A 13,761-nucleotide genomic window follows, 5' to 3' on the forward strand; every position below is an offset into this window, starting at 1 on the left:
CAAAGTACTGTATGGTTAGGGTTCCTTATTTAGTGTTGCGTATGCCCCAGTGATAAATGATGCCACTGATGTTGGTGTTTATAGGACTTTCACTGCTGCTGGTGTTAAATTGAGGAGTAGCTGTTTGCAATGGATGTTGTTCTCACATCAGTGAATAACAGCATTGGTTCTTACATGCTGTTTATTTTGCACAACTTGAAACTAGCTTTACCCAAACTAGGCATCGTTTCCTCTTTAGGAAGAAAGTGTCTTGTAAGAAAGTATCTTTTATTTTGCTCACAAGAGCAATAGGTAGTAGTTCTGTCATGGTTTTTGAATAATCTAATATCCTCTCTAGAATATTTTCATCTCAATCTGCTGAGAGATAGCCTAAACAAGAACAGTAATTTAAGTGTCTCATTCCTTGAACAATGCTAGTCACCTGTTTGGAGAAGGCCTCAGCCTCCTTTCCTGTGCCCTTACCACGAGGCATCAAGCTGTGCTGTAAACACACTTCTGAACTTCAGGAATTAATACTTATTTCTGATTGTCAGGTCATTGTAAGATGACTGACATTCAAACTTGAATTTGAAACTAATTTCTGTAGCTAAATCAGTTTTAATGTTATATAGTAAGTGTAAATCTGTCTTCTAGAAATGTTTTGTGTAACAGTAGTTACTCAGTTGTGAACTGATTAAATGTATGGCAGTGTGGGTATTGTTATATTATGTGCCTTTTAATCTCAGTTGTTTTGATGTACAATGCCTCTTCTGGAGTTCTCAAAGAAATAGTTAGTAAAGGTTGGCTAGCTGGATTGCCCGGGTGTCTGTTACATTTTTAAAAGTCTTCATAGTTAGAAAAGAACCCCAAACATTTTAATATGGGTGCTTAGGCTGCAGTACAAAAATAATAAAAAAAACCCCACTAAACTCTAATAATTGTTTGACATTTGTCAGCATTTGGAGACCAAGCTATCATTTGGAAATAACATGTTCTTACCAGGAAACAAGTTTTTGTTATTCAGTGTTCAATTACTAGCTAATTCAATTAGTTGTAGTCTGTAAATACAAACCCCACTTCAAATTGCCGTGAAATGCCATGAAGTCAGAAGTTGGCTATCAGGGAGCAGATTACCTAAGTGCAAATACACATTCCCAGGTTTGTGAACATGCAGCTCTTGGGGACAACAGTGCAGTTGCTTTTCTTAGATGAAGTGCTGTATCCATGCTGGATCAGAAATGTTGCTGGATAAACCTTGAAAATTTTGTGCTGTGTTCCCATAGCTCAGGCTGCAGAGAGACAGCCTAGAGGAGCCAGCTCTACAAGAGCTGTGAATTTCTGTAGGTGTTTAACATGATCCCAGTACCACTCCTTCTGCATGCCATGGTAGAGATCCTAGCCCAGTAGGACAAGAAGATGGTGGTGGCTGTAGTAGGTACTCAGTGGTGCCATCTGTGCCCTGGAAAGGTTGGGTGAGTCCAGTGCTCACACATGGAGTCCAGCTCAGTGCTGAGTGCCAGCTAGTCAGTCTTTCTGGAATCTGGAGCCCTGGACAGTACATTATGAAAACCAAGTGGCTTTGCAGCTTTGACTCTGTGAGCTAGGTGTTACACCTCCATATTCAGCATATATTATTCTAAATCTTTGTTGTATGTGATATTTTAACTTTCTGCTTTCCAAAGCAATGAAGAGTTGAGCGGCTCGCTGAAAGTTAAACCCAGATTTACGCTGTGTCCCGGAACAGACTTTGACCAGTGTGACTCTAAAAATACCAGCTAACTGCTGAAGAATGCAGAATGAGACTTAGGTTTACACAGTAGCTGGGAAGCTGCCAGGTTAAAGGAGAAGCTGTCTTCACAGAAGTAAATTTCTGTTCAAGGTCTTAAAATCTTCATTCTTAACTGATAGCTGTGTTTGCTTAATTGTGGCAATTGATAGTGGAATACCACACTTCCTTTCTCCCATACTCTGATTCCTCTGCTATTTCACCTTCAGTGGCTCCTTTGTTATACCTGATAACCTGCCTGGAATAATTATCTTTGCAATGTTTTCTTCACCCACAAAGAAACCATAAAATACATTTGAAATACTTTCTGTTCTTTTCAAAGGGAGCAAGGAAAAGGCCTAATCTGGAAGGGAAAAAATTTCTCATGGGCAAAAATGTGATTAACTCACGTATATTTAAAAGTAATGTGTATTTGAAAAATGTCCATACAAGGAACTGACTGCAGACACATACTCAGTGTAGAATATTGTCTGTATGGAAGATCCAAATAAACTTTGGTGTTGCTGTAGAAAGAGAGGCTCATTCTTTCAAAAGAAGTTGTTTAAGTTGTTTAGCAAAGTATGCAGTCCATATATTATTTAAAGTATTTTGTAAATGTGTTGTGTAGATCTACCTTAATTTCCTCCAAAGAAGGAACTAGGCTATTCAGATGACTGGAGGTGCATGATTTGTCTTTAGTGGTGTGTATAGCCTTTAATATGAAGCCAAAGGATACAGGGAGATCTTTTGACTGCAAGATTTATAGTAGAAACTTAGACTGGCCACACTGAAAATAGGAATTACCAATTGGAACAACTCAAAATTTGCAGAAGCAGAAGAAATGGGTGTGCTGACACTGTACATGAAAAGAAATGTTAGATCTAGCCTTTGTTCAGTCATGCAATTTTGCATGTATATACAGCAAAAGAAGAAAATCCTACATAGAAGTTTTTTTAAAACTCATGCATCTGGAGTAAAGTTTTGGATTTCAGAAGAAAGTAGTTTGAAAATTTGTCTAAACAGGGTTGCTCTGCCTTGAATAACAGAGAACCTGTTTTAATGAAAAATGTTAATACTGTTGGAGTCTTTCAGACATCAGAAATGTTCAAGGATGTGATCTGATTGCGTGGACACTTACCTTGAAAAGGCTGCTAGGAGTAAGCAGAGCACCTGCACGAAACAGCAGGAAGAACTGAGAAAAGAATGTCAATTACCAATCAAAAGGTGAACCTTAGCTGAGAATTGCTAAAACATGAACAGGCTTGGACTTTGTGTGCTTTAAAAGAGATAGTAGAAACATGCAGATTGAAAAATGAGGAAAAACTTGGAACCATTTGGTATGAAGGAAAAAAGATCTGAGAATGATCTGAGACTGATCTGCTAGAATGTATGGTTTCAAAGTCAGCTCCAAGGAGTAGTAGCTACAGTCTCAGAGGAAATAGCACAGGTGTTTATTCAATGCTTTGCACTCACCAGAAAAAAAAGTCTAAGAAATCACTTTCCATAAGGATGGTGATTTTTAACCCAGAAAGATAAAAATCCCCCAAATTGTAAGGGACAAGGATAATTTGGAATTAGGAATTACCAGGATTGTGATGAATACAGGTTGAATATTTCAGTAAAGTTAATTCAGAGATCTCTATTGCAGGATTCTGGAAGAGCCTACTTAGAAATTGACATTTACCTTCAAATTTCTGAGGCAGTCTTGTTAGTAAGAGTGACATCATTAGAGAATAGATACTTCCTGAGTATAGCAGCTATATCAGCAATGCTGATGTTTTAAAAATGTTGTGTCCAGTTCTAAAGTATGGAGAACTATTGGTGGCACTTCAGATTGGAAGGGATGGTAGAAGCCAGGGAGAAATGTTAAAGTGCAAAATGAGCTTTCCAAGTGGTGTCATGCTAACCTGGTCATTTTGATAAGAAAACTCATCTCCTAGATGGGAAGTAGATCTTATCTGTTTAGGCAAATTTTGAAATTAGGGTGATGAAACCATTGATGAATATTGAGAGGTTTAATTAGTGCACAGGAAGATTATGCAAGAAGAGTTTAAGAGCCATGGGAATTGAAGTAATAATTAAAAAAAATTAGATTTAAAAGTAAAAAGTGGAAGTTAATGTATGTGGGGTTGTACTCGATCAGAGTATCTTTTCCTCACAGGAGGAGCAACTCATTTGGAAATTCTGGAGGGTGGAGTTGGGTGATGGTGAGATCTCTGTACTGCCAACATGAGGTAACTGAAAAACATCTGGGCCCAGGTCTGGTCTTACATGAAGAGCACTTGGGGGTGCTGAGGCATTGAATGGTGTATTGCACACTCTTTTCATGCTCCACAGTTCAAGAAAGGTAAAGTCAAACTGGAGCTGACTCAGAGAAGGACTCACAGGTTAGGAGTTTAACTGTGTGATTCTAAAAAAAATCAGAATAAAAATACAGTTGCTTTGTCAGAATCCAGGTGAGCAAGGAAGGGTATGAGTGGGTGGATTGGATTGACAGTGTAAATATTTATATATTAAACTCTAAGAAGGCCTAAAACCATCAGGAAAAAAAAAGTTCCTGGATTTTTTTCCCAGCAGGAGTTGTGATGACAAATAGCTGCTGTAATACTGACTGTACTCTGTTTTGAAGTGATTGTGTTTTGTCTGTGGTAGCTGCGAAGTGGGCTCCAGATTTAGGAAGTTGTTTCTAGTCTTTGTTTCTATGTCTTAACTGATAATGAAAAGATAATTTATTCAATCATCAAAGTTGAGCACGCTAATTTAGGCAATCAATTTTAATCTGCTTTTACATTTCTATTTTCAATTTTTTTTTCCCAGAAAAATATATTATTGTTGTTTAGTATCATTTGCTCTAGCAAGGAGCATGCTTTCTATCTAATAATTGGTGATCATTATGATGGCATTGTATAGCCTCTGTGCATTGATTACAGTTGTTTGTGAATTTTGATTGTGGAAATGGGGAGTTGTGCCTTCTGATTTGTTTTATTCATTATTATGTCCAGCTGCATTTTGATGGAAAGAATTAGATTAAAGGTTTACAAAACCCTCACTTTCTACATCTTGTTAAATTTTAAGTATTGTCTTTATAACAGCAACAACAAAAAATCCCTTCAGAGTCATCAAATTTATTTGAAAAAAACTGTTCTTCAGTTACTGAATCAACTGCATGTGTTTATATTGACCCCAGGAACCCCAAGCTTTAATGCTGTTCTTGGTTCCCAGTTTGGTTCTCAATATTGGATACATAGCGTAGATGATTCAGCAGATCTAAATTAATGAACTAAAAGAAAGGAAATCCTCTGTATCTGCTGAAGTGTCCAACAGTTAATTGATGGTTGTTTCAGTGTGCTTTTTCCCAAGTACTTAGCTGCTGAGGTCCAATCAAATTTGTCTTAACTTTATAGTACAAACACTTTATTGAATGATACTAAGTTTGGGTATTTGTGTAGTATTTAAATTTGAAATAATTATCTTACAGAGAAAAATATATTCTAAAAACGTGACATACACAAAAATGCGAAGGTTTGGAATTAGTGCTTTTTACTTACATGTCATCCTGCTAGAAGAGTGCAAGTGTGTAGGCTACATCTGTTGAACAAAGCAGGCTTTTGTGCCATGAAATCCTACAGGTCCTATGCATGCCAGCAGTAATCCTTGTTAGAAGAATAGTTTAGCTTTAGCGGGCTGAAACTTTCTGCCATATGGTTTGTTTACTTTTCTTACAGAGATTAGAGCGTTCTTTCTGTGTTTGATCTCTAAGGATAATGTTAATTTTAAACAGGGGAGTTTTGCTGTGGACAAAATCTGACTTCTGAAATATATTCAAAGTCATGTTTTACCTGTACCTCTGGTTGGAGGGAATAAGGGACATGAGGCAGAGACCTTGCTTCAACATACATGCATAGGCAACCAGGGCTTTCAGTCAACTGCAGGTCCAGTGAAATATGCCTTACAAATTCATCCATGTGTTCTGCTTCCCCTGGTGTCCATACTAGCCCTGTGCCATCCTGTATGGCCAGGTGTCCTTGAGAGTCCTGCATGAAACCTCCATTATGGAAGGAAATGCCTTAGCCTGTGGGTTGGATTCAGTGGCTAAGCAGAAGATCTCTTCCCTTTTCAGATGACTTAGTGATACCTATGAAAAATAACTCAATGTAGTTGATTCCTAAATCCCATACTATGGGTCAGTGTGTGTGTACAATTTTACTTTGAAGGAAGAAGCTGGTTTTGTCTTATGTTGTTTTCCCAGTATAGGTGATGTCCTGTCTTGATAGACTTCTGTTTCTTGCAGTTCGGTCTGAATTCTCATAAGCCTTGTCAGGTACAAAACCAAATCGGCCCTGGCTACCAGACTGTAAAACGATCTGTGTGGAAGACTGGCACCCCTCTTGTTTTTTTTGTTTTTGTTTTTGTTTTTTTTGTTTGTTTGTTTGGGTTTTTTGTTTTTGTTTCTTTTTTTGTTTTTGTTTTTGTTTTTGTTTTTTTTTGTTTTTCCCTCCCTAAAGAATTCTGGATGTAGAAAGGATTTGATTCATGGATCTCTGAAAGGATCTTCACTCTCAAGAAGTAGCCTGCTTTCTGCTTGTTTGGCTTTGGTTGTTGGAGCCTTGGTTAGATTGTGGTGCTGCTCTGTACTGCCTTTATTCTTCCCTACAGTTAGCATGATGAGAGGAAGTTAGATGGATTTTGTCTGTCTCTTTAGGGGAGTAACTTCAGAATGTCAGCCCTCTTCATTTTTAGTCATTCTCTCTTGTGATTTTTAAAGATAGAAACTGGGGCATAATTTCTGAAGTTGATACTACTGAACCAAAACCAGTGTGGTGCCCATAATGAAAACAAGTTTTAAGGAGCTGAAACGTAAAGTACTTTACAGATGTATTGGAAGGTAACTTGAAAAGACTGTCTCTTCTTATATTCTCTTAGAATTATAGTTTTGGTAGCAAGCATGGTACTACCTTTTAAATGTTTGAAAATGTTAGTATTTTGTTTTGTTTTAAGCTATTAAAGAGATTAGGCTATTTAATTTGAAATTATGAAGGAAGAGTGCAGTAATTTCATGTTTTTTCAATTACATAAAAGGGTGCTGTGGGTTTTTTTAAGATCCTATTTAAAATCCCATTTTTTGTTATTTTGTATGAGCAGTACATGGCGAACAACATGCTCTTTGTTGCTCTGCACCTTTCTGAACAGTTAATGCAGTCATGCAGCCATTTAGCAGATTGGGTCAGAAACAAGTCCGTCAGTCACTGGCAACTGGGAAATGTCTTTTGAGCCAATAGATCTCTTTACTTCTCTGGTGTAAAACTTCAGGGGACCCCAAATCCCTTGTTAATCTTTTTCATGACAGATTTTGGCTCCAATTACAAGAGAAAAGCCTTCTTGAGAATGAAGATTGAAATATTTTTTTAGAGTGGCCTCTAAATCCCCATTTTTCAATCTTTTTCCTGGCAAAGTCATAGAGACAAGTTCTGCAAATTAAACACGCACCAGTTTGACCATCTACCTATATAATCAGAGCAGGAGAGACCAATCAGATACACATTCAGGTATCAGTATCCTGTCACTATATACGTGCTTAAAAAGCAAGCAAAATAAACCCAAACAAACCTCTCCTGACCAGACTCTTCAGAGACAGAGTTCTCTTGAATCCAGAAGTCTGCTTTTATGGTACTCAGGGAATCACTGTCCAAAGTAAGCAAGAGCAAAGGTATCCCTTTTTCATGCTTTTACAAGGTGTAACAGGAGAGGGGACTTTTAATTAGGTGTAGGACAGTCATCAGTAGCTGCTGTGGGAAGTGACTTAAGTGATGCCAGGCATCATTCACTCTGGGTCACCATCCCTCAATATTCAGCTTTCCATTTCTAGTTTTTCATTTCCTAGACTGCATTCCCACATAATTCATTATTTAAGAAGCACGCACACAGGAACTTCAGCATCTCCTTGGGTTAGTAGATTGTTGTAAATTTCATGTCAGATCTGATAGGAATGTCCTAGAAATATCTGATACTATCTTATGGTGGTATACACAGTCTCTGAATATCCTTTGGGCCAGACTATTTGAACTCTGACTTTGTGGCTCTTGAAAAGAGTCTTAAGCAGATTGGGATATCTATCATAGTGAGTCTTCCCAAGAGTATTTTTGGAGAAAATTCTTTTGAAGTTAGTATTTATTTCCTAGATAAAATCTGAAATTCTTCAGGAATGGATGAGTCCTAAGCTTGGGACTCATTTCATGAGTAGCTCGTGACCAGAAGGTTGTGCAGGGTGCTAGCAACTAAACTGAAGAGAAATGACATCTCATGAAAATTATTGGGGAATTTAATACTGATATTTCATGGTCTCAGGTTAGTAGTTTAAGTTAAAGAACTTTGAAGAAAAGAAATTAAGAAATTACTGCAAGAATATTGTTTAACCTTTTGGCTGGACAGTGTCGCAGTCACATCAAAAGTGAGATGACAATACTCCTAGTTTTAGAGAAGAATTAATTTTATTTTTATTTCATATTTTTCTCTCAGTTTGAGAGGAGTCTGTGTTATCTGAGATTCTCAGGATAATTTTAGTCCTTTAAAATCAGTTCTATCTATGCAAGTACGTGAGTGGAAAAGTTCTGGCCAAATTTGAACTGGATTTGCTAACTGTTGAAAGAAACATGGGAAGAAAAGATGTTGACAGATGAGCTCTGGTGGGTTGAGCTGAACCAGTTTTTTTACTGCTACCAATGCTAGCTGTCAGTCTTGCTATTCTGTTGCAGGTGATTTTCCTCCTTGCACATGTGGCACAAAGCTATTTAAGCTAAAAATGGACTGTGAACATGGCTTTCAGTTATGTGCAGGTTAGCTGCCTCTATCCTAGATGGGAATGCAAGCTCTTCATTTTAGAGCTGCAGCAGATGGTTTTATTTGAGCCCCCTGTCCTTTTCAAAAGAGCTGTCGTGTTAGGCTCTTACTGAATTACATTTTGCTATCAGAGAAATGGAAACCTTTTTGCAGTCAGTCTAGGTGGTAAAACTAGAATTCTCTTTGCTCTCAATGCAGCATGCAGAATCATGATTTCATGCAGGTTATTTTAGTTGATTCCTGCTGGGAGGTAGAATCACACTGAATTTTGCCAGCTGTAGCATTCAGGTGGACCATTGTGTCACTTTGTGGAACATTCATAACTAGAATGGTGTAGCAATTTGTCCTAAATACATGCCATTAAAACTTGTGGCATATTTTAAGTAACACAGAATCACAGAATATTCTGAGTTGGGACTCACAAGCATCATAGAGTGCCACTCTTAAGAGAACAGCCATACAGGGATCAAACCTACAACCTGGGCATTATTATCATCATGCTCTAATCAACCAAGCTAATCTCAGTGGTCATGAGGTATTTTGCCTTGCTGCAAGTATAAGTCTTGCTTTTCTTACTTCTAGATGACTTCCTCAGGTAACATTACACTGCTTAGGTGCTGTGATCTTATTTGCTTATTCTGGAGGTAGGGCTGAGTTTCATATGAGATATCTCACTTGTCACTAAAACAACAGAATCCTTTGACTTACTGCTGCAGTAAAATCCATTCATACCCTTGCCAGGTGAGTTTTAGTCTGAAATTTTGAAAAAATCAGTCTGTAATTTTAGAGATTTCTTAATGTTGTTGAAGCCTTTCTGAATGCTGAAGTCTGTTGGCTATCTTCAGGAACTGTTGAAGCACTTCAGATGTTTTGATTCACTGAGAAAACTGAAGCATGAAGTTTCCAGCCGGAGAAAGTGATTTGGGCTGGAGAAGGGTATTCATTATACTAGCATCAACATTCCATTGGTAATGAAAATTTGGGAAGAATTGTAATGTAGTACCTTCCTAGAGTAGTGGGAAGCCAGACGTATGCTGAGGTGAGAAAAGCAAGACTAAGAAATACACCCTGAGAGCAGTTCTAATGTTTAGGAAACTACTGAAGCTGACCTGATCTGCCACTGTTGGGGTCCAGTACATTGATGCTCTCCAGGGCATCCCATGATTATTTTATTACTACCCAAGACACTGTCATATGCTAATTTGCAAAAGTTCCTTCAAATGTCATGCTTATAGATCCCTTCTCCTTTATTTTTTATGTTCTAACGATACATCATAAGAGGTGAGGAACCAAAACTGTTATTGAACAGACCAGAGGGCTGCTGCCCTTCTAGCTCTCCTGGTGGTTTCTGCCCATTATGTTGTGCCAACTCTGCTGTAGTGGGGAAAACCCTGTGTTTATGACTTTAGGGGGTGCGCTTTAGTTTTCATTATGTTTAACTCAGTGAATTATTTTGCCAGATGAATTCACACATCTGTCTGTGCATGCCATCTCAAAGGAGATGGAGGGAGCGCAGATGATGGTGGAATAGGGATGGCATTAAATTAGCATTAACTTGAATTGGTTTATGCAGTTGAGAAGTGGTTTATTTGCTTAATTCGGAGAAACATTGATGAATAGTAGGGACTTTGGAAAACACATATGGAACTTTTTCTTCTCTCAGCTTTAAGGCTTGACAATGTCTTGCAGTCCACTTCCAAGATGCCCATAGAAAAACAAAACAAGTAATTTTTGGTGGTGTAGATTTCTCTTCAGTTTTAATGGCATTATTTTAGTTGTTAATGTTGGGATTTCTGTTGCCTTTCCTCTGGGTGTAGAACAAGTTACAAACCTTAGCTAATTGTCTGGTTGTATATATTTTGTTGTATCTTTTGAGCTTGTGTTTTCTTGAGTTTAGTCCTTACTTCCTCATCTTCAAACATTATCTTGTGTATTGTTTTGACTTGTTTTAAAAGGTGTTTTTTTGAGAAACTTGCAAAACCTGGGCTGAGAGAGTAGCATAGTGCCATAGCATGACAGGGAATGTTGGAAGAATTCTTTGTAGCTTTTTACCCATTAAATATACTTGTGTTTCAGCACAAATGTAAACACTACTTTAATTTTTGAAGTTTGTCATCTCTGTTTTGAATTTCAGACTTATTTACTTTTAATAGTTCAAGGATCTTTCTGAAAATGTAGGTTTGTCACAATTGGAATCCTATGGATAGATCTGTTAGATACGGTAGAGATTTGATTTATAGATAAGGCAGTCAGAATAATTATAGTGTAAAAGTCAGCATGATACATTACATCATGTCCAATTCACAGCATTATTTAGAATCCTTCACCTAAAATGAGTAGCTAATGCAGTGTTTCAGCAAGTCTATATATTTGTCTAAAATGGTCTGGTTTAATAGTGTCTTCATATATCATACTATAGCATACTGTATTGGTGCAAGCTATGCCCTAATTGTGCTGAATGCTGTATATCACATTGATGATGGACTCTGCCTTTTGAGATCCATCAGTCCTAGGTGATACACAAATAGAAAATACTTGTGAAGGCCAGTGGCCATGTTTGGACTCAGAATTGTGCCACCAGGTCTGCTCTCAGGTTCTGAGCACTCAGTAAGCTTTTGGTGGGTCAGATTAGTGCTTTGCACGTGATTAGCTTGGAAGTTATCTCACTTGTGAATGTCTTTTAGTAGAAGTGAGCAGAACAGCCTGTAGCTGCCATGTAGGGCTTAGGTTGGCTAATGTGAAGTCTAGAAAATGAAGTAATTTTGCCTAAAGGACAAAGCAGACAAAGATAATCCAGAGAGCATGCCATAAAATTCTGTTCTTTCCCACATCAATCTTGTGAATCACCCTGCACTTTGCTCTCCAAGTGAAATGCAAGGAAAAGTGTTCCATGATCTGGGTGTATGGCAAGAAAAGTACAGGGAGGAGTCGAGGACTGCAGGCACAATGATGAGTGAAAACAAACAAGGCAGCTGCTCTGACCAGCACTCTGTCAGAGGGAAAGATGGAATCGCACTCTCAGCTTGCTAAGGCCTGCTAAGGATCTTGTAAATAATATGGAATTGATTTAAATTATGAAATAATATGGAAAAGAGGATAAATCAGATATGCATCCTCTTAACAACCACGATTTTTCTCATGATTTGTATTTTAATATTTACAAAGCTAAGCAAGCTGACTTAAAAAGTGCTATGCTGTATTTTCTATTTCTGCATGTCTGGCTTCCCTGAGTCGCATCATCACTGTATTTAAATTTGCTTGGTGTTTTTGCTGATGAAAATACATAGCTATCATAAGTAGCCCAGTTCTTTGCAGATATGAGCACCTTAAGCATTGGGGTTTTTGTAACTGTTACATTTTCCCTTTTCTGTTTTTTTTTTTTTTGTCTGATGTATTTGCTTTGATGTGATGGCATTCTTTTCAGCTTGGCATTTAGACAAAGGTTTCTGATGTGTTCTTGCCATTGTGTGTCATAGCTAGCTTTTAACATTTCACATCAAATTTAGCCTGACTTTTTTGTTGATTTTGTTCTGGTTTTCTACAGTGGACAGGCCAAAATCCCAGCAAATCAGAACTTCTGGTACCATAAGGCGAACTTCTTCTTTGGACACAATAACAGGACCTTACCTCACAGGACAGTGGCCACGTGATCCCCATGTACACTACCCTTCATGTATGAAAGATAAATCTACTCAGGTAAAAGCAGTAAAACAAGACAACAGAGATGTTTCATATAATTGATGTCTACTCAATTTAATTCTGAAGAAATGTGGATTCACCTAATTTTATTAGAAATATGAAATCCTAAAATAAGTTACAGTAGTTTTTTTTAATCTTTGCCAATGCAGTAACATCGTATGTGAGGATAATATTTTTATGGTTTTAGAAAACAGTTGTTAGAAATAATTTTCTCAATGTGGGCAGATCTATTGAGGCTAAATAAGCAGATACCAATCTCAGCCTTGTATCTGGTCTATTTTAAAGCTGCTATATGCAAAATTCCGCTGAGTGTTACTTAAGAAAAAGCATCCATGTAACAGTGGCTGACAAACCAAAAGATTTTACTGAATCATGGTAATAAATCTGTCAGTCTCAAAAACTGTGTGTTTGTCTGTGTGTGTGGGACTGAGGGAAGGCCACTGAGGTTATTCATGGCCGGATACTCTTGTGATAGCCTTGGATTCTCTTCAGGGCTCTGTCCTTAGCAGGACCCTCTGGCAGGTAGGTTGCTGGGGCATTCTGCTGCTCCAGTGCTCTTTGGCTAAAAAGGTGAATGTTCTTTCTTGCCTGCTTCCTCCTTGTGCTGGAGCTTGTTGCCTGCAAAGATGATCACTATCAGACAGATTAAAAATACATAATTCTAACCACCCCTCCCCAGTTATTATCAAAGGAGCTGCATTCTTTTTTCCAGCAGTACTTTTGAGGTTTGGAATAAGCCATCTGAGTTTGTCTTGCAAACTGAATTGGAAACTAGAAGAAACTAGCTCTCTTTAGTTCTAGTTTCAATCTAACAGGCCATGTAGGTTTGGTTGTTGAATCAGTTATTTATCTCTTGTGCCACGATTCTGATCCATAGTTATCATGGGTCTTGAAATAGATTCTATGAATCTAGTCTTTTGTGTAATTCTGAGTTTCTCAGGACAAGTTGGAATGTATATAGAAGTTTCCTCATCTCTAAAATATGGTGTTGTGTGGCACAGGAAACTCTTTAATGGGGTAAAGATAAGTACAGAATGCTTAGAAAAGAAAAAAAATGGGTCTGTATGTTTCAGAAATCTTACTTAATGAATTTGAGAAACTGATGATTAAAATGTTCCAAGAAAATTTTTAGAAACTGTAATGTGGAACTTTTGGAAAAGGCTGTCTTCATGTCCTGCTTATTTTGAAATGAGACAGTAAGTTTTAGCCAAAAAACAGCAGTCATATTTACTGTCACAAAAGATCTACTTAAAAAGCCCTTAATCCTGGATTTATTTTCAAGATGCCTTCTTTTCAAAATACTATGCCTTTAAAGTCTTTCTGTTTTGAAACCTTTGTAGTTACTGTATTTCTCAACCCCTCTCTTAAAATGCATATCCATATCAATCTTTACAAATACCCTTTTGAATAGAAAATTTAGAATATTTAAACATTCAGAAACAAGCATTTTCACTAGTTACAGAAAAGATAAACAAACTGTT

General features: G+C 37.5%; 1 protein-coding gene across 2 annotated transcripts in view; it reads left to right on the top strand.

Annotated features, from left to right (window-relative positions):
* Window positions 1-13,761, top strand: part of GLCCI1 (glucocorticoid induced 1) — a 53,059-nt gene that overhangs the window by 7,824 nt on the left and 31,474 nt on the right. For both annotated transcript variants that reach the window (XM_063151996.1, XM_063152004.1), the window contains exon 2: window positions 12,126-12,277. In XM_063151996.1, the coding sequence (XP_063008066.1) occupies window positions 12,126-12,277 (152 nt within the window). The remainder of the gene's footprint in view (window positions 1-12,125; window positions 12,278-13,761) is intronic.

This window comes from Melospiza melodia, chromosome 1, assembly GCF_035770615.1.
Source record: "Melospiza melodia melodia isolate bMelMel2 chromosome 1, bMelMel2.pri, whole genome shotgun sequence".
NCBI lineage: Eukaryota > Metazoa > Chordata > Aves > Passeriformes > Passerellidae > Melospiza > Melospiza melodia.